Here is a 19770-nt window from a genome sequence, read left to right on the forward strand (position 1 = left end):
GCTAGTACATTACAACTAGAATTTTGAGCCTTCAGGCTGATTTTTGATTAGTTTTGTATTGTTGCTGTCTCTTTTTCTTTTATTTAAAGTTTCTTGAAACAGAAAAGGGTAATTTATGTTTGAAGGAAGAAAAAAAGTAACTATGGCAACAAAGAATCTATTTTAGTGACATTATAAAAACTTGATGTCCTCAGATGAAAAAAAATCTACTCTGAAAGTAATGCCTCTTATTTTCTTATGTTGGCCCACAGTGTCAGATGTGGACGTTGGTGGTATGGCAATAGAGGTTAAGCCTTCCCACCAATATCAGATAACATGTTGCTGCCATTTGACAGATGGCAGTAGGAGGGCAGTCTGGCATAATTGTGTCTGACATGGAAATGCGGATGAAACAAAGGTGTGTCACTGAATAATTCTATGCAGAAAAAAATGACACCTACTGACATTAGTTGATGCTTTCTGAATGTTTATGGAGACTAAACAGTGACTGTGATTTCAGTGAGTCAATGGGTAGTGCATGTCAGCAGTGGCAATACTGGTGTGAAAGATAAGCCACATTCTGGATTGCCATACAGGTTTTTATTAGCGTGGCACGCAGGCTTTTGTAGCTGAGAATTTTCTCTATCAAAAGTGTTATTGTGCTCTTTGTACCTGTTTTAGTTTCCATGGAAATAAATAGGAGACATTGCTCTTGGAGTGACCTACGTAATAGCACCAATGGACCTGATCCTTTAGTTTACTTGTGTCAAACACCAGCTAGGGTAAATCTAAATTATACTTGGCTTTCGCTCAGCGACATTTGTAGAGTATTAATTTTATTTCAATTTCTCTATTCTGAACTAAATTTAGTGCTCTCAGAAGATGAACAAGGTTTTGTATTCTTGTAGTTTAGGTGGCAAGTCTTATGCTTCATGCGCTTGAGAAACACACAGTGTCACTTGAGATGTGGAAAGAGATATGCAAAAGTAGAAAAGAGAGTGTGGCAACAAGATGCTAGCCACTGTAATGTTTATTTGAAGGTTATTTGATTTGGGAGGAAGAAAAACATGCTCTTCTGTAATAGGAATCAATTGAGGTAGGCTTTGTAAGCACTGAGATGCTTGTCCCTAGATGTTCATAATCTTATTTAGCATTCATTCAGCAGTACCTTTTCTCTAACAAATACTTCATGGATACTGACAGAGTAATTCTACTTTTGTTGTTTTTCTCACGATTTAGGCTGGAATGATGCATTTGAACTCATTTGACAAAGGCTGTTCTGAAAGACACGTTTTCTCCTGAGGAGGTGGAGGCAAACAGATATGAGAGAATATAAACATAATTCTTTTATAATAAAGAACATTAGAGAGGGAGGAGCTTGAAAATTGTTATTTAGTCCCAAAGATTGCACTAGTATATTCTTATATTTAGGAGAAACATAGATGCCACTGATTCCAGTACTGTTCTTTTAAAATGTAGAAGGGAAGCTTCTCCTCCTATTGAGCATCTGATCATGTTTTAGAAACATTTTCCCTGTAGGATGTGTGATTTCTCTTCTAATTCCTCTACCTTGTCTTTTCCAGTGCTTCCTCCATGTGATGTAGCTGTTCAAATGCACAGAGGAAAATGTCATCTATTCCTTTGATTGAATTATATTTCTGTATTGTTTATGAACTTGCTGTGCATTTGCAATCATTATTAATAAATCAATGTGCTTTTGTCTTCTGTCACAAAGTAATGTATATAGTCAAAAAGAATTGTATGCAAAACAAGTCATGTTTTAGAACTCCTATCATTGATAATTATCAGTTTTCAGTATTGTTACAACATGTTTTCAAGGAAGCTTATTATAAAAGAAATAACAAGGCACTGCACAGTAGCACGAATAAGACAGTTCAGTTGATCACTGGTATAGGTGTTATAAATATGCCAGTCTGTACGATAGTGTTTTATTAAGTCTCAAAAAGTCAAAGCTGATTTGAAATAATAATGTCTGACAGTCAGTGCTTTGAAGTTTTGATGCTGCACTCTCACATTTAGGCTTTCTTTTATGTATGACTTTACTGTAAAAAAACAAAAACACACACATGGCATGAGCGCTTTTTTTCTTATCTGTATTTCAAAGAAAGTAATAAGAGGCTACTTCAGTGAATTAAAAGGGAGGAAAGAAAAAAGGAACCCTCCCCCACCCCCCAAATCATTGAGGATAGGTGCAGGCCGTTGTGAGATCATACAGTATTCGTGTAAGCTATAGAGGGAGTTGCTAACTTGTTGAAATTAGAAAATTATTAAAAAAAAAAAAAGGAAAAGTAAAGAAAAGGCAAGAGGGAAAAGCTATCCTTGATAGGAACAAGATGACTTTCATTTAGTTGGAAGAACTTGAGAGCTTGGCTGTGATAGCTAACACACTCGTTCTTCATCACCGGTTGTGCTACAAAGAGCTGGATTCCATCCATTCCATGACTGATTGATTACCCCATGGACAAATGTTAATTCTTTTCATTGATGCTTTGTCATTCTGGAGAGATCCTTTTCATCTAACACCTAGGCTTTTTTTCCCTCAGATTTTTTTTTCAGCTTATTTATCTCCTAAAATCCTCTTTCACCTTTGCAAAACTCTTGTGTACTAAGATCCTCACAGCACTTTAAAATCCTTTAAATTACTATTGAAAACTTAGTATGTATTATAGTGTGCCATGAAATAATACACAATGATTTCATTTAGTCATCTCAGTCTAATTGTTGTTAACCTGTTTGCTGCCCTTGGAAGGAACAACAGAAGAATATACTGGTGAGAATCTGTGTGTTGCTAATACAATAAATTCCTTCAGTGCAGCTTACATGAGCTTGGTCCTGTGTGTCCATACAAAATATGCAGCTTTGCAACATAAACCCAACTGTGATTTATAAAGTCAGTGAGAAGAGTTAAAAATGTATAAATGCTAATTTATTTCTTTACTTCTTTTATAAGTGTCTTTAACAAGAATATCCCTGTATTTCACAAATGCTGGAATCCACAAGATTCTGTAATGGTTCTGAAGCAGAGCCTCTGTGCAGGGAGAGTGGTGCAGTGCAGATGTGAATTTGGGCTTCATCGATGTTCAGTGCTGGATTCTGAGTCGTTGTTTATTTCCATAATGAAACAGATCAGAAAATGAATCAATATGGATGAAGACATTTCACCGATGTCAGAAGACATCTTTGTAGATTTTATATATGTGTAAAATTAATTTTCATCACACGAAGAAGAAAAAAAATCCCTTTCTTTCTCTCAGACCTTTTCAAAATGTGTTTTTATGAACAGTGAATACAGAACTTGAAGAGAGATGTGGCTTTCAAGTAAGAGCCTTTATATTTAGGTTTGTGTCTAATGCAAAGGACCTCCAGAGAGCTTGAATATATACCACGATTTTAAATTCTATAAAATTATTCAGGTTAACCCTGCTAATTGAAAATTTACAGGAATTTCAAAAGAGTTTTTACAGTTATTAAAAGGTTCATTGCATGTTGTCTTGTAGTCTTCCCAATAATGAAATACAGCACTATAAATTGTGTACTCAGAGATATAAAGTAGAATTTGAATGTCATAGAGCTGTTGAAAGCAACTCTTAAGGATTTTTTTCAGTCATTTATAGAAATAAAAACTGAGTAGTAACATGATGATATCAGAAAGACGTCAAAAAAAAAATTGGTCTCCTTTCCATTCCAGCTCTTTCTCCGTCAGTCTTTAGAAATATACCCTTTGCCTTTACACAGTGTAGTAACTCTGTGGGCGACCAAGCTTACTCTTAGGCAAAGTAAGGGTGTGAAGCAAACACTTTCAAAGAAAGTATTTTACCAACTCTTGTGGTATGATAGAATTGTTTCTCTTAAATGTGAATGATTTCAAAGCTCTTCTTTTTGTTGTTGTTGTTGGTGGTGGTTTTTATCTTCCCAGGGATGAGGGGTCTGAAATTTTGGCAGGGGAGAAACAGAAACATCTTTTTAAACGAATGGTGGTATCACAAGAAAAGGACAAATTATAATGTTCTATTGATAATTGATGGTTATTTCTCAATTCTTCTATTATCAGGCCAGAACTCATAAAAGTAATAAGTGCCTGTTATTGTTAAAAATAATTTGTTATTATATAACAAGTATTTTAACACTGCCTATTGCAACTTAGAGCTCCTTAATTTTGTCTCTTTCATAGAAAGATATAATTAGTAAATAAATTAGCTTTTCTACTGAAATATTACTTCAAAAACATTTACGAGCTGTGTTGTCTTTACACGGAGGCTCGCATAGTGAAAATGTGTTGCAATTAAAACCTGATCTTTGATCTTCTGGTGGTTACAGTTCGGTTTGCTTTCAACTGGTTTTGCTTTTTTGTTTATTTATTTATTTGTTTATTTACTTGTTCAAATGGGTGATGCTAATATGATTTATTTTCAGCTGAAATTATTTGAATCCTAAAATGTGTGCATCTGTATGACCTTTTACTTCCTTGAACATCTCCCTAAACCTTTAACTTCTCCTTTTATGATTTCTCTGAATGCTTCTTCTCTCTGATTCTTTTAGGACTCCTCTGAGTTGGAACACAGTTATGTGCTGTATTGATGTTATTTCTGTTGCCGTTCTTCATTTGGGCATTTTGCTTTTGGTGTTACTTGTGCAAATGATTGCTCAATATCAAATTTTGTAATGGAATTGAGGTCTGATTGTATTAAATTTACTATGGACAGTCTTCTACTTTCTCCTAAGTGTAATGACTTCAGTGACAGTTTTTCCTAGAGAATTCCTACCAGGCTGGGACAAAATTTTGAAATACATTCTGAACATCAAATTATGAAAACGGATCTTCTAATCATTGCATGTTGTTTATAGTGTACTGAGAAAATTTCTGATACTGTGAACATTGAATATGTAGAATGCTTTTAAGAATTCCATGGAGATGTTATGTGAATAACTTTTGCATTGACATGGATAGAAAAATGGGTTTCAGATGTCACTGTGTGCCAAATTTCCAGAAAACCCTTCTAAATCTTCATGTATAATTTGGAGTCTACAATCATTCTCAAATGAAAAAGACAGAATTTGTATATACATTGGCAATCTATGCATGTAAATTGGCAGTTAGCATGCATAAATCCTGAACAAAGTTTTTCTTTCAATTAGACTCTTGTTAAATCCATAGTAACTCCATTAACCTCAGAGGAATTAGTTCAGATTTAAAATGCTGTTAAATGAGAACTCTGGTTACGAATTGATTTCCCTTTGAAACTATGGTCCAACAAGAATAAGGGAAAAGCTTTAAAATGAAGATGGCACCACTTTTCCTGATGCATAAGAATTTATTTGATGTTTCTTCTTCTTTTTTTTTTTTTTTTTTTTTGAATAGATTCATCCTGCATGGAAAAACTACTCTCTAAAGACTGGAAGGAGAAGATGGAAAAATTAAACACAAGTGATCTCCTTGGAGAAATTAAAGGTATCTTAGTAGATCCAATTTGAAATGTTTACACATATTTTTTAAAAGTGAACTGAGTCACATTCAGAAAAATAGTAGAAATAATGATCAATTGCAAACACTGGGTTAGTTACATTAGTTCACTGGCATTAGGTATGTATTTTTGTGACCAGAGGAATAAATGTCTTGAAAATGTGGAGCTACTAGTACTTGGTACTGTTTCTTTCCACTTGCATATATTACTTTCAGGATATAAAAAGGGAGTCATTATGTAATTACTGCTCTGAATATTCTATAAAAAATTGAAGAAAAAAAAAGATTTTTTATTTTTGAGCTATTTCTGAGGAGAGAGAAGCCTGAATGAAATTCTGGACCCACTGAAATCGGTGACTGTATTATTGCTTATAAAGACGTTCCAGTATTTTCAAGATCTGTTGTACCAGCAATCTAGTAAAAGTGAAGCTCTTGACTATTAAGGACTGTGAGGAAAACTTAAAAGTGCTTTTTCCTTACCCATCAATTCTCTCATGGGTTTTCATTTTTCTTTTTGAAAAGAAATTTAGTGTTATTGACTTAGAAACAAATTTTAAAGGTGATGCTTTTTTTTTTTTTTTTCTACTGTGAGAAGGGCTCAAAAGGCATTTCAGAAGAGTACACAAGGTACCTAAGATTTATATATTTTCATTGGAATATATATTTTTAAATATGTGGAAATAAAGAATCATAACCATTGTATTAATAAATCTTTACTAATAAGGAAATAAAAGATACTCTTTTATGACAATAGAAGCTTAGGGTTTTAATTTTCCTGTAGAGTGGCTTAAGGTTGTTCAATTTTTTATTATGCAAATAGATGAAAGACTAGCCCTTTTCATTAAATATGTATTAATTGGTTCTTGCAACTGACTGAAGACCAAAATCTGTTTGGTTTGCCTGTTGGATATTACTTGTAGAATTATGAAAATGAGAACGAGACAGGTAAGAAATCCTACAGGAATATAAGCGGCAGAAATATCGTCTACAGTTTCTCAGAAACATGTTAAAATTCACAGTAACAGAAAAAGGCAACAAAATTATGTCTTTACATGACAATTTATTTAAAGCTGTATTGTCTATTCATAATGTGGAAAACCTTGAATGCTGGTTGGTCCATTAATTGCACAATATAGCTACTTAGTCTCTAAATAGAAACTACTTGAATGATATTAGTGAATCAAAATTAAAAGATGTGGGATCTCTAACAATGCTGGATAATGTTATTTGTTCTTTTAGATGGCACAAAAACCTTTTCCATGAGCTTTCATTTGTTAAAAATAAATAAAAGAGGGAGAGCAGTTCTGCATCTCTGTTATTCCCCCTATTTTATGAGTATGTATATTCACTGTAGAGTGAACTGGCAGCGTTCTTGCTCCTGTTTTCTTATTTAGACACAAAGCTTTCTTACTTACACTTGGAAGGATTTCCAACTCATTCAGCTTCTTTGTCTAGGAGGATAGCATGTTATCTGTATTAGAAAGAATTACCTAACTCACCATAATTGCATGTAAGCAGTCATTAGTCATAGTCCACAACTAAGCAGTCATAGTCCACAACTAATGTCCTGCCTCTAATCCCTAGAAACTTTGCCTTAAATTTGCCTGAAGTGATTTTAATGTCTGTAGAGTTCCTTTCCATGACTAGATGACTTCCAGTAAGACTCAGTACTGAATCTTTGCTAATGTAACTGCAGTTTTCCTGAACTGCCAAATGTAAAAAAAAAAAAGCAGACATAAATGTGAAGATGAATAATGATCACTGCTTTATGCTTACAGTATTCAACCTCCATGCAAATTTAGGAGAATCAGAATAAGCACAGAGTTAGATTGCAGAACATTGGCAGGTCTGAAGGTGGATTCCTCTTTGCTTGCAAGCCAGTAGCCTACCCACTGTCTCCAGACTGGTTAGCTCCCAGCTGCTATTATCACTATCGACTAAATTGCCTCGTACTAACTCCTAGTAGCATTTGCCTGCCTTAAATAATTTCAGTAAGAAAATAAATTCAACCATCTAGCCAATGGCAGCATGAAAAACAGATAGGAAAAGGAAATAAAGGAAAGCAGAGGAATCAGGGGGATGTTTTACTCTACCAAAAAGGACAGTACAATAAAAACAGAAGAAATCTTTACAGTGTCCAAGGTGGTAGATTTCCAAAGTCATGAAGTTAATTTTCACAGTGCTTAGTGAATTTCCAGTTAAGTAAATGCTGAAGTCTAAAAGAACTGTTTCTTATCTTCTCTGGGATATCAAATATCTTGCTGCTTAATTTTCATTAGATTCTAAATCAGTTTATTTAACTGGAGGATGTTTTTGGCTTTTGTGCAGATCTTCTACTCATATTACTGAGAGCTTAACTAAAAGACAAGAAGCATTGCAGTAAAAAAATAAGTAAATGAGGTCATTAGGGAAAAAGTCTTGATTATAAGAAAGTGAGGTGTGGTCCTGTGAGGAGCTGCTCTTTGCACTGACTGTTACTGGGAGTTGTTTATTTAAGAGAGAAGGCGTTGTTCTTGCTGCGGATAACCTGAGCACATAGTCTTCCTCTGTGTCTGCCCAACTACAGCCCTCCCCCTCAAGTGAAAGACTTGCATCTTGATTATGGAAAGGCAGTTTGCTTAGAATCATTGCCAGAAAAAAAAGGATGAAAGCTGGAAAAAAATGTACCACTGACACAGACTGTTTCTGTTTGTATTCGAAAAGCACATAGATGAGAAGAAAAATAATTGGCTGAGGGAAACAAATAAAAGTGGTATTTTCTTGCTTTACCTCCTGTATTTAGAACACAATAGTGTTAATTAGGATGTAATTATAAGGTCCATCTATTATTTCAAACAATAGAAGCCAATACAAAAGTAACAAACAGTGATTCATTTTTTTTTTTTTCTCTAAGGGGCATTGTTCCTTGTCACGATTCTTCTTACATAGTGTGCTTTATTTGTAAAACTGCCTTTTCTGAGCATCCTTACTAGGATTTCAGTTATTGATAATGGTCCAGATTATTCCTTGAATTCCAGCCAGACAAGCCATTGACTTCAGGGAGGTTGCTTGAAACTCTGAGGAGCATTTGACAGAATGCTTAGTAGCCGAATTCCAGTGGTTAAATAAGTCTGCTTGTTCATTTGATATGTTTATAAATGAAACACATAGGTCAAATTTTCAAAGGTCTGTGAAGCCATTGAGCTCAGTTATATGACCTGCTCACCTGGAAAAAAATACCCCACAGCTGCCCATGCAAATCACTTGGTTGTATACCATTTGCCAGTGTGTGCATTCAAATACATTTGTTTAAGCTATACATGCAATTTGTTAGGCTTATGTTAGACTTCTGCAGTGTTGGTCTTTTGAATAACAATTAGCAACAGGAAATACTTTTCATTCTGATTTTTGTTATCATGAATTGGAATAAGCAGAGTGGTTTGGGGCTCTTTTCTGAATTTCTAGGTATTTGGGTACGCAGAGTTCTGTGCACAATCCTAACCTGCCCTCACAGCTTGCATTTCTATTGCTTAGATATCTAGTTTTACTTCAGCAGCAGCGTCTAGGCAGAGTAGCCTCATTTATCACCATGCAGAGTCTGTTTTAAGTTTTCTGTTTCTGTTTCAAATATAAATCGTTGAAATAGCATAGTCTTGCATACATCAGGCCATCGTCCCACTGAAATAGCCTGCAATGGTCTTTCTCAGCATGCGGGGTCTTTGAAGATCAAATAAGAAAGGTCAATCCTTAAGTAACATAAGCAATGATGTTCTTGTGAAAGGGTCAGAATTGGTCTAGTAGTCTTGCAGAAGAGTGACTTGTGAGTCGTCAGCTACTGTGTAACAGGTTAGTTCTCCGATTTCCATTGATGGTGTTTACAACTGGAACACTATATTTATAGGCACCGTGGCCTGAATGTGACTGTGTTTGTACAGTATCCTCTGCTCTGGGAAGGATGGTGATTGATGGTCACAGTTTTATCAAATATAACCAATGCAGAAGTCGGTTTGCAAGATTACTTATTCCGTCTCCTTTCATATTTTATTCCTTTGCTAAAAAGAGCCTGTAACTCCTATTTCATCTGTCGTGTGCACGTTATACACATTTAAAGACTTCAAAATATTTGGATAGGTGAGAAGCAGCACGACTGTTTCCTAAGGAAATGTTGAACTGAGTAAAACCAGCTTCACTCACTTGATAGTCTCCTTGTATGATCTACTGTAAACATGACTGAAAATGATAGTCATTCCTGGTATTAGAACCCAAGACAGATTGAAGGAGGTATTTTCTAGGAGCACTTAGTGTGTGTGCACTAATATCTGAAAGAGAACAGTGAGCTACAACTGTCTGAATGTGGCTATCCTTTTCTGTGATAGTCTTGGGAGTGTGTTCAGTGTGAGTGAATCCTCAGGAAAGCTATAGTTTCTGTGATTTTACAGTGAATTAATCGCTTTTCTTAAAACTTGCAAGATTAGCAAAACATTTTAAATGCTATTTTTGCTTCTCTTTTGTAAAATTTATCTTCACAGATAAGCTTTTGGGTGTTTTGTAATGCAGTATCAGAAATATGAAAACTGTTTCGAGGAAAATAAATCCGACTTTTTACTGTAGCCCTTGCTAACAGTCTAGTCTGGATTTGTAGTAATTATTCCTTGGTATAATTGCTGAAATTTCTTTTTCATGAATTCTAAGGGTATATAACAGTCTGCTTTATAAATATGTATAAATAAATATATATGTCTTATATCACGGAGGCACTCAGAGGCTTTTAATTATGTCACTTTGTATGGCTATAGACATTTCAAAGCTCTCCTTTGTGCTCTTTGTTATAAACATTTTTTTTTTCTTTTGAAGTCAGTGTGATATACATACTAGCAATTAAAAACTCAGCTCAGGCTTTGAGACTCAAGGTCTTCTTAATTAAAACTCAAACAAAAGCTACAAGCAAAAGACCCACCGGACGATTAAGGTCTAAAGTGTTATGATACATTAGAATCATTGTTAACTCTAGGATTTAAAAAATCAATACACAGGAAAAAGAATCAACTGGTTCCAATTAGTGAAACCAATGAAAGCGTCCAAAAAAATATAACAAAACAATGCAACCCAGAGCCCTTAAACTCAAATCCTTAAGAAACTGGTCCTGACTGAAAATATACCACAGGCTATAAAGTTTTCTCATAATCTATTTATTTCCATTATCCAATGAAATGATGCGCTTAGCTCTAAGTTGTAGGTCTCTAAATCAGACAGATATATTTGTTTTGCCATTTCTCAATTGTGTAACATTACATAAGCTACACCTCCAGGTCTAACCTGATCATCTAAATTGTTACCTTGATATTTGAATGACTGAATGTTTCACAAGCACTTTCAACAGTCAGTGTTTGCATACTCCTCAATCTGATTTTCTAGAGGAATTTAATAAATATATATATGCATGTGTATATATCTCATATTTATTTATTTTAATTAAACTTACCAAGCCCCATTGTACCTATTTCTTCTGATTAAGACATTATGATACTGATACAATCAGCTAGACCAAACATGTAATCTAGATAAAACTTCATCGTTTCACATCATCTTGACTTTTCTTGCTATTAAATACTTTTTTCCCAGATTCTAAACTTAAACAGCCTGAGCTTTATGCATAGGTTAGTTCTGTGGAAATTGATGAGACTGCTGTCTGTATGTATGTTATTATTTAAATTATGTACATGTGAGTCTTGGCAGGATTGAAGCTGTACTTAGCAAAAAAAAAAAAAAAAAGAGAGAAGAGGAAACATTTTTATTGCTGTGGTCTTTTGGTCATGGTGTCATATTTCAGCGACACCTATCACAATCATGCCTGCTTCTAGTGTTAAAAATTATTGACTGTTACCGTTTCTAGTTCTTAAAACTGCACAACTATAAATTACATTGTAATTAACCTTTCATATAAATCAAGTTCTCTGTATTGTTGAAAACATTTTATAAATAATAGTAAGAAGGATGTATGCAGTATATTTCCAGACCTGCTGTGAATTTGTTATGGCAATCATATAAATGTAAGATATATCCATATACACAAGTATATATCATATACATTATATACCTGACTGTATATTTATAATATAATATATATATCTTATTATGGTATGTTTCTAAGACTAACAAGTCAGAACTAAACGTATGAATTCTGCACTGTATGAAATAAGTGGGACAGCTCATTTATATGCTGTATTCTGTGGAACTGTGGCCCAAATATCATACTAAGAAATAGTACCAACTGTTCATGAGAAAAAGTGATAAGAAGGATAATGATGCTGATAATAAGGAACTGAAAACAGCAGTACATTTGCTGGACACATTAGGAAGGCATTCTTCAGTCGTACAGAGTGATAAGAAAATGTATGGCACTAAAATGTGTTAATTTTCATGTGCTTTTTATTTATTTTATTAACAGAAGATGAATAGAATATAAACTAAAAAATACAAGGTGTTGTTTTTCTTAAAAAAAAAAAATCCTGTTTTTTTTTTGGCCCACTGTTCTTTTGGTGAAATTTTCACTGTTAATTTTCATTATAGGAGTAATTGTTTTTTTAATGAATACAGCATCTGTCACTGTATGGCAACTGCTGAGTCATAGCCTGAACCTCTGATTGAGAACCTGGTGAAAAGATCCGGTCAGCCCTGGGAGGTGAAGGCAATTCACCTGTGTGACTGGAAGGGCTGGAGCCAGGCTCAACCCCTCTTAGACCCCATTTACTGGCTGACTTCCACAGAGGAAGGATCTTTTGTTGGAGATTCCTCCTCTGTGGAGTTTTCCCTTGTGAGCCCTGATCCCTGGAGATGGGTAAGTATTCTTTTTCCCTTCTTTTGTAACATCTACTTGATTGTGCTGGTCCTATTGCCATTATGACTGTAATTGGTAGGTCTCAATGCTGAAGAACCTTATTGCCTCTTGGAAGTGGAGGCCTCATCTTCTGACACAGGATGTCAGTGACAAACTTCCTTTAGACTCAAGTCCCATCTTAGTTGCTAATGAGGACAATTACTTCTAGTGAGATAAAACTCCTTCTGAAGACAAGATCATATGAAAAAACAAGTACATGTATAGAAGTGGGCTTTTAGGTTTCTGTTGCTGTAGACCTATCAAGTAGAATCCTAACAAACAAACATTACCGATTCATGAAAGATGCATATAGACACCATACTGAAAGAAGTTTTCTGATCACTGTGGATTCTGCTGAAACCTGTAAGTGTAGTTTCTCAATTTTTTTTTTAATGGAAGTTTCATATTAAGGAAATCTGATTCAAGTATCAGATACAAATAAACAAATATAGTGTTATACTGGTATGTTATGTCACCCGATTAAACTCTCTTTCTGATCAGGGGTTTTGAAGTAGGGTGTCAATGTGTGGATGTTTTGTGATAGTGAGAGCATCTTGATGGTATCAAAAAATGCCAGGTATTTTTTCTTGAGGGGTATTAAAGCACCCTAATGGGAGCTTCACAAAATGTAGACTCAGAGGTCACTTAGAAATGCCATCTGTAAAACTTAAGGGATATGGCATTGGTAACAAATAAAAATAATGTATGAATCCAATTGGAAAACTTGCAAGCAATTGAGAATAGCAAGAAAGTAAAGTGCAACCTGACTCAGTCACTGCCTAAAATGCTCAGTGAGGGGTAGGAGAAATAGAAGAGGAGTTATGTTTCCTAAACAAGTATACCCTTTGGAAGAAGGTAGCTGTTAATATTTTTTAATAGGTGATCTTGATTTTTCTATCACCTCATTTCAGGTCAGAGCAATGACATGTGACAGTTTTCTGCCACAGGGCAGATTTTGTTAAGCTGGGCTCTTTTTTCTTTTCACCTCCTTGTTCTGACATTAAAGTGAGTCCATATTCAGGACACCCTTGCTTGCAATAGGTTCTTTGTTCAGCCTGGAGAAGAGCCTCAGGTGGTGACCTTTTTGCTCTCTGCAACTACTTGAAGGGAGGTTGTGTCAGAGTGGGATTTGATCTCTTCTGCCGTGTTACTAGTGATAGGATCAGAGGGAATGGCCTCAAGTTGAGCCAGGAGAGATTCAGGCTGGACATTAGGTAATGCTTTGGGAGACAAAGTGGTCAGATGCTGGAATGGTGCTTCCCAGAGAGGTGGTGGAGTCACCGTCCCTGGAGGTGTTCAAGGAACATTTAGATGTTGTACTGAGAGGAGTAGTTTAGTGGGAAATATTGGTGATGGGTGGATGGTTGGACTGGTTGATCTTAAAGGTGTTTTCCAACCTTGGTGGTTCTATGATTCTGGTTTTTTTTTTTTTTTCCTCATCCCTTTTCTTTAAACTATTGGTTGTTTCCTAATATTTAATACATATTGACAGCATGAGGTAAAGTTTAATGTTAGTTACATTAGTCATAAATGTTCTTTGTCAGTTATGCACGATTAACAGAGACACGTTCAGTAGCTGTTTAAAATCTGTTGCCCTGTAGAAATGGTCAGAAATAGCAGAATTGAGAGGCTAACACACTGGTGTCTGCAATGCATCCTTCTCTCTATTAAGATTGGTTTGAATACTTTTCCATCACAACAGGTGCACAATTATTTTATGAGTAAAATATTATCAGCCTTCCAAATTAGCCAGGGCAAAATGCAAGTTGTCTGATTAAATAATCAAGCCCCATACTTAAAATGCTCTTGATTTCCACAGGAATTTTAAGATGCTAAGTCCCAGTCTATCAGTGAAACTATGATTGTTTGCAACATGCGAGTAGCAGCTTGTAGAGTATCCTGTATGGTATGTTTTACATAATTCATCCAACATTATACAAGAAAACCTGCTAAAAAAGCATATAATAATAGGTTTTATTTCCAGTCAAACGATTTTAATCTACCAATGGAAGTATTAGGCTTGCGTTAAATCAGAAAAAAGTGGGCTTCTAATGGAAACTAGTTTGAAAGTGTTCTGCATTCAATTAGTAAGCACATCAGTTTGAAAATACAAACCCCTCTGTTATTTTTTAAATAATTTGGTTTATGAAGGGGGAGGGGGGGGGGGAAAGGTATATCCTCTGAATCTGAAGTGCAGCTTGCAGTGTGAAGATCACATATGTCACCAGTTTTTGAATAGTTTAGTTAAATACAACAACTTGGAGATGAAAGAAATAGCAAGTTCTGAAGCAATATAAGTGGAAAACGTAGCAGTAACAGTTAGATACAAATTATACACATGTATTTGTTTGTTTTCATATCTGAATCTGTTTGTCAATCAAAGAATGCTATGAGTCAGGAGATAGGATCTCAAATACAAAAACCACAAAGTCAGAGACAGCATCTGGAGGAGCTCCAAGCCACAAAAATTAGGGAAGAAGCAGAGGGATCAAAACCTATAAACGTGTGCATGGATGCTGCCTCTATATACATTTAATTTAAATAATTGTATTCATACATCAATAAGAATCATTGCTGATAAAAAATATAGTACTTATTTTGGGCAGCAATATGTTTTACTAAATGTGAAATACAGTTTATATTAACTAGGAGTAATATGCTAGTATGTAAAGTAAATGACTGACATTTCCAACATTTTTGGGCATATTACTAATATATGTGGAGATGCATCTTTTTTACATTTTATTTGACTTTCAAGTACTGTAAATTTATATATGCTCCTAATATGTCCTATAGAAACAAGATCACAATTCTGACCTAAGAGAAGTAAATTGCTTATAGACAAGTTTCAGCATACTATAAAATCACTTATATCACTGATATAACTGTTTACAAGACAATTTCAATTCCATCTGGAAGCTGGAATACAGTATTACAGGTACTAAAATGAAATCTCTTGTTAAAATGTTGGTGTTGTACTCAAGTTATGTTACACAGCCCTCTGAAATTTTGTATACAGACATTTTAAATGGGTTTGTACAACTGAAATTTCTCTAAATGTGGAAAAGCTTACAGATATTTCAAGTTTTGATGAAGATAATGAAACGACCATAACTTTGTTATGCCATGTACATGGTTTATTTTTTCAGATTCATTAAGTAACATTGAGTTCTTTTTAACCTGTAACTGAAAGAAACTTATTTTTCCCTTTATTTCTATACTGTAGTGGCAAGATCTCTTTACTCACATACTGTTAAGATTCTGCAAATCACAGGAAGACTGAAGATTTTCTTATATAGGGTCTTTGATAGATAGAGTTCCTACCTCAGGATGCTTTTGTGTGTTATTTAACAACGTTCACTAATTTGCTGTTTTCAGCACCTAGTAAGGGTTTTATATTGTAATTTTGGGTTTCCTGGACACCAGGTACAGATGGGGGTGCCCACTTGCTCTACAGAATTGTATGGTGATAATCAGGGAATCACTGAAGAAAGAAATATGGATACTAATTACATATCTGCTGAGTCTGCTATGGAAAATTTACTTTATGACAATTATGCCTATGTGAAATACTTGAATACTTTAAACATATAGAGGTTGTTGTCTAGTTCAAGTTCGGTTTTCCATCACTTCAAAATATGTATGTAATCAAGCTGAAGACTGTTAAACTTATTTTGATGAAACAGCCTTCCCAAAGGGAGAAAAAGTATTCCTTGCAATAGGTATGCTCCAACTCTTGCAGCTTGATCCGTGGAAGGAGAGTGCTACTCTTCACTGTACAAGTCAGATCTTGTACACCAGCTGGAATCAACAGAGCCAGGGCTTAGATTGTTGCTACTGTCTGAAATTGTAAAATTTATAAACTCAGTTACTGTGATAGTCCTTAATAGCCCATGAGAGGAATGTGTGTATACATGTGTATGTGTATAACACACAGTATTAGCTTTTAAAGAGAGGATCTCTTTAATCTCAGGATATCCTATACTTGTTGATCTCAAGATATCCTATACTTGTTTAGTGTTCGTGACTGACGGACAATTAAATGATGTTGTGAGAATTGGAAGGTTAACTGATAATCAAGGTAATGATTTTTGTAATGCAAGCTTTTGCAGGCTTTTCTAGGAGTGCTTTTTTTGGCCAGCAGTAGCTGTGTTGTAGCAGGTGTTTAGAAGTCATGCGGTTGAATAAGCAATTGAGAAAATCACTGTTCTTAAAGTGTATAAACTGAATTAATACCTAAAACAACACTGAATACTTGAGTTATTAAAAAAAATACGTATCTTTAATCTAGGAGGATATTGTGAATAAGTGTGTGTCTGTTGCCTTGTGAGTGCGTTTTCTGTATGGTCTTTACATGTCATATCCATCTTAAGCAAGTTCAGCTTCTGAGATGGTCTTCTGTCTTGTATGTTGAGTACATGGTATAACTAAAAATGCAGAACATTCTGTGTGTACGAGAGCAGAAAAACATTTTCTATTATGTATCAAGCCAATAATGGAAGAGTTCTGAGGAAGAAATTTTAAATTTGAAAATGAAGGCGGTCTTTGATACTTTGAAATTATCAGTGTGCCATTGAGCTCTGGAAAGTGATATCTAGAGATTTCTGGTCTTTCAGTTATGGCTTTAGTGTCTAGAAGGTGAAGAACCCCTCAGATGAAAACTTTTCTGATGGTATTATATGATTTTGACACATCTAACTCATTTTTAAAAACGGTATTAGATATCATCTGATTCAGTGTGTATTAGATTGTTAAAATATGCTTGAAAACAGCTAGAGATGTCTGCAATAGAAAGAGACCAAAATCTATTTAAACTGCTTGTTCCAGAGAAACCTAAGGTTCAAGAAACACCTTGGAAAAATACCTGAGAACTTTTTAGATGCAATCGGATTCAAGTCTTGATATATATTTAGAATTCATAGAAAGCAAATGACCGCTAAAAGGATTACTTAAGGTAAAAAAATAAAAATAAAAAACTGTGGTTGTAATTGGCCTTCACCTTAGCTGACAGTGTCTCAGCATTGCAGGTCACAGATGTAACTGCTAAGTGTGTCACAAACATTATATCAAGTTGCAATAGGTATGTTGTTTGGAACATAGTTTGTTTTTTTTTTAATAGGATACTTAAAAGGAACATGGTTAACTTTCAAGCCACTTCAGAGAAATCTCAGTAGAAATGCTGCCTTGCTGCTGTTTTTCCTTGTTAGGGGAAAGAAAAATATCATGTAATTGTGGTCACTGTAGAAATAAATTAAAGAAAATGAAACATGGTCAGATTTTTATTGTTGCAAGGTGAAAGCAACAATTAGGGCATCCTGATTTCTTAAATATGTTCCAGTATTATTTGTAAGGTTATAAACTCAAGTGACATTATAATGGATGTGAGGAACCTCTTGATGTGTTTCCTACAGGCAGCCGGTGCTTCAAGCTTTTTTTATTTTTATTTTTTTTAGATTGTCTTTAGGTTTTGCCTAACGTTGAGGCCTTTGAATAATAAGTCACACTAAGTCTTTGGAACAGGCAGCATTTTTGTTTTTTTTCCAGAGTGATTCTGCCAGAATGTTAGAATATCTGTATTTCTGGTTAGGTGATGGAATGGGCTGCCCTGGGAGGTGGTGAAGTCACTGACCCTGAAGGTGTTCAAGAAATGTTTAAGTGTCGTATCAAGGGTCATAGTATGGTGAGAAATATTGGTGGTAGGTGAATGCTTGGACTGGATGATCTGAGAGGTCTTTTCCAACCCTGGTGATTCTAGGGTTCTATGATATGCACGATGAAATAAAACAATACCACCTTCTTGTTGTGGGACTGTGAATAGTTTCATTACCAGTGATTCCATAGGGAAGGGTTGTTAAACGTTTTTGTTTGTGATCAGCTAGGTATACAAATAAATTGAATTAAGATATCCAAATGTGCTTCTAGTTGCTTGTAAGAAACATCTGGCTAAAGAAGCTCATGCCTATGGTTAGTCTATAATTATTCCAGTACAGCGTTAGAATATGGGTAGAACTTCCAGATCACGCTATCCAGAGGTGACCTAAATTTACAGATTGGAGTTTTTTCTGTAGTTAGAAAGCTGGATTGATAATTTTGCATGTATTTGAGATAAGCACAACTAGTTTTTCATGGAAATGTAATTTATTCCAGAACGGTTTCATTTTGTTTGCTTGCTTATTTTCTAATTAAATCACGAAGGACCAACAAGCATTGGTTATTTTGGTTTTTCCTTCTCATGTACTGAGACTGTGGTTATTGTGAAAGATGAGATAATCCATATTAATATGCTCTGCTAAATGGGTTTCACAGGTTAGTAGATTCTGTGTAGCAGATAAGGAGCCCTTTCAGTGTATGACTGTTTAGTTAAGAAATTTAAAGTAATACGGTGTTCTGCAACCCTGAAACTTCCAGTTTTGACCACCTAACACTGTTATTAATGAATATATCAATGGACTTGTTTCAAAGCTCACTGAAATCAGTGTAAATCCTTCAACTGACTTCTGTGGGCATATTCTAAATGTATAAGAAGTTGTTGCTTTGCCATACATATCAAAGGCTTTTGACTAAATTGTCTCTTCTAAGATGAAGCAGGAAGTTTCTTCTTTACAGCTTCCATGATCGACAGGGTATGCTAATGTCCTTGTTTTGCAATAAACTTTCCTTCTTCATTACTTATCACCAGAGGCAATAAAAATCTTCAGAGGCAAATATAAGTTTTTCATTGATATACTTGTTTGTATTTGTAAGACATGAAAGATGAACATGTAATTAAGATCAAAATTAAAATTTATATTTAAAGTATATAAATCTTGCAGTACTAATACTCCTCATATTTATATTTAGACATTTTTGAGTGGTGTAACTACTAACTAAAAACTCATGGAAGTAACTTATTTAACAAGATATATAAAAAGTAACTGCAACATCATAAGTCAAAATACATTTCACCAGGGGCACATATCTCATGTGTATGTTATGCATTCTGGATGCAATAGAAGAAATGTGTTTGGGTAATAATTTAGTATATAGGAAAAGAGACAAGATTACCAGAGTATTAGGATCTCATTCCAAAGCAAATAAATCTGTTGGCCTTTTTATAAAGCAGGTGCAGTGACACCTGTGAAATGGATCTTGCCCCTTCTTGCACTCACAGATGTAAGAATTAATTACTGTCTTTGTTCCTGTGGACTGTCCTGTGACAGAGATGTTCAGGTTGCATATAACGTACCACATCATCCTCCCTATAACTAGGTTAGCACCAGGAGAACGTACAGTAATTACATGGGGTTTTTTTCACCTCATTTGTCCATGTACAGTTGCATCTAAAAGCTGAACGGACTTCTGCTTTCGCGTCTTTCCACCACTCCATGTATATATTCCCAGTCATTACGGTTCAGAATGTTCCTCACTATTTTAAGAGAAGGTTCACATTTTTTCTGCAAACACTGACAAAAAG

The 19770-nt window shown here is 34.8% G+C and overlaps 1 protein-coding gene across 8 annotated transcripts in view; it reads left to right on the forward strand.

Moving 5' to 3' along the window:
• Positions 1-19770, forward strand: part of SOX6 (SRY-box transcription factor 6) — a 361252-nt gene that overhangs the window by 188654 nt on the left and 152828 nt on the right. For all 8 annotated transcript variants that reach the window (XM_065755272.1, XM_065755269.1, XM_065755275.1 and 5 more), the window contains one exon: positions 5360-5449. In XM_065755272.1, coding sequence (XP_065611344.1) covers positions 5360-5449 — 90 coding nt within the window. The remainder of the gene's footprint in view (positions 1-5359; positions 5450-19770) is intronic.

Source organism: Cyrtonyx montezumae, unplaced genomic scaffold, assembly GCF_038088225.1.
Source record: "Cyrtonyx montezumae isolate F1298 unplaced genomic scaffold, pur_monq_1.0 scaffold_10, whole genome shotgun sequence".
Taxonomy (NCBI): Eukaryota; Metazoa; Chordata; class Aves; order Galliformes; family Odontophoridae; genus Cyrtonyx; species Cyrtonyx montezumae.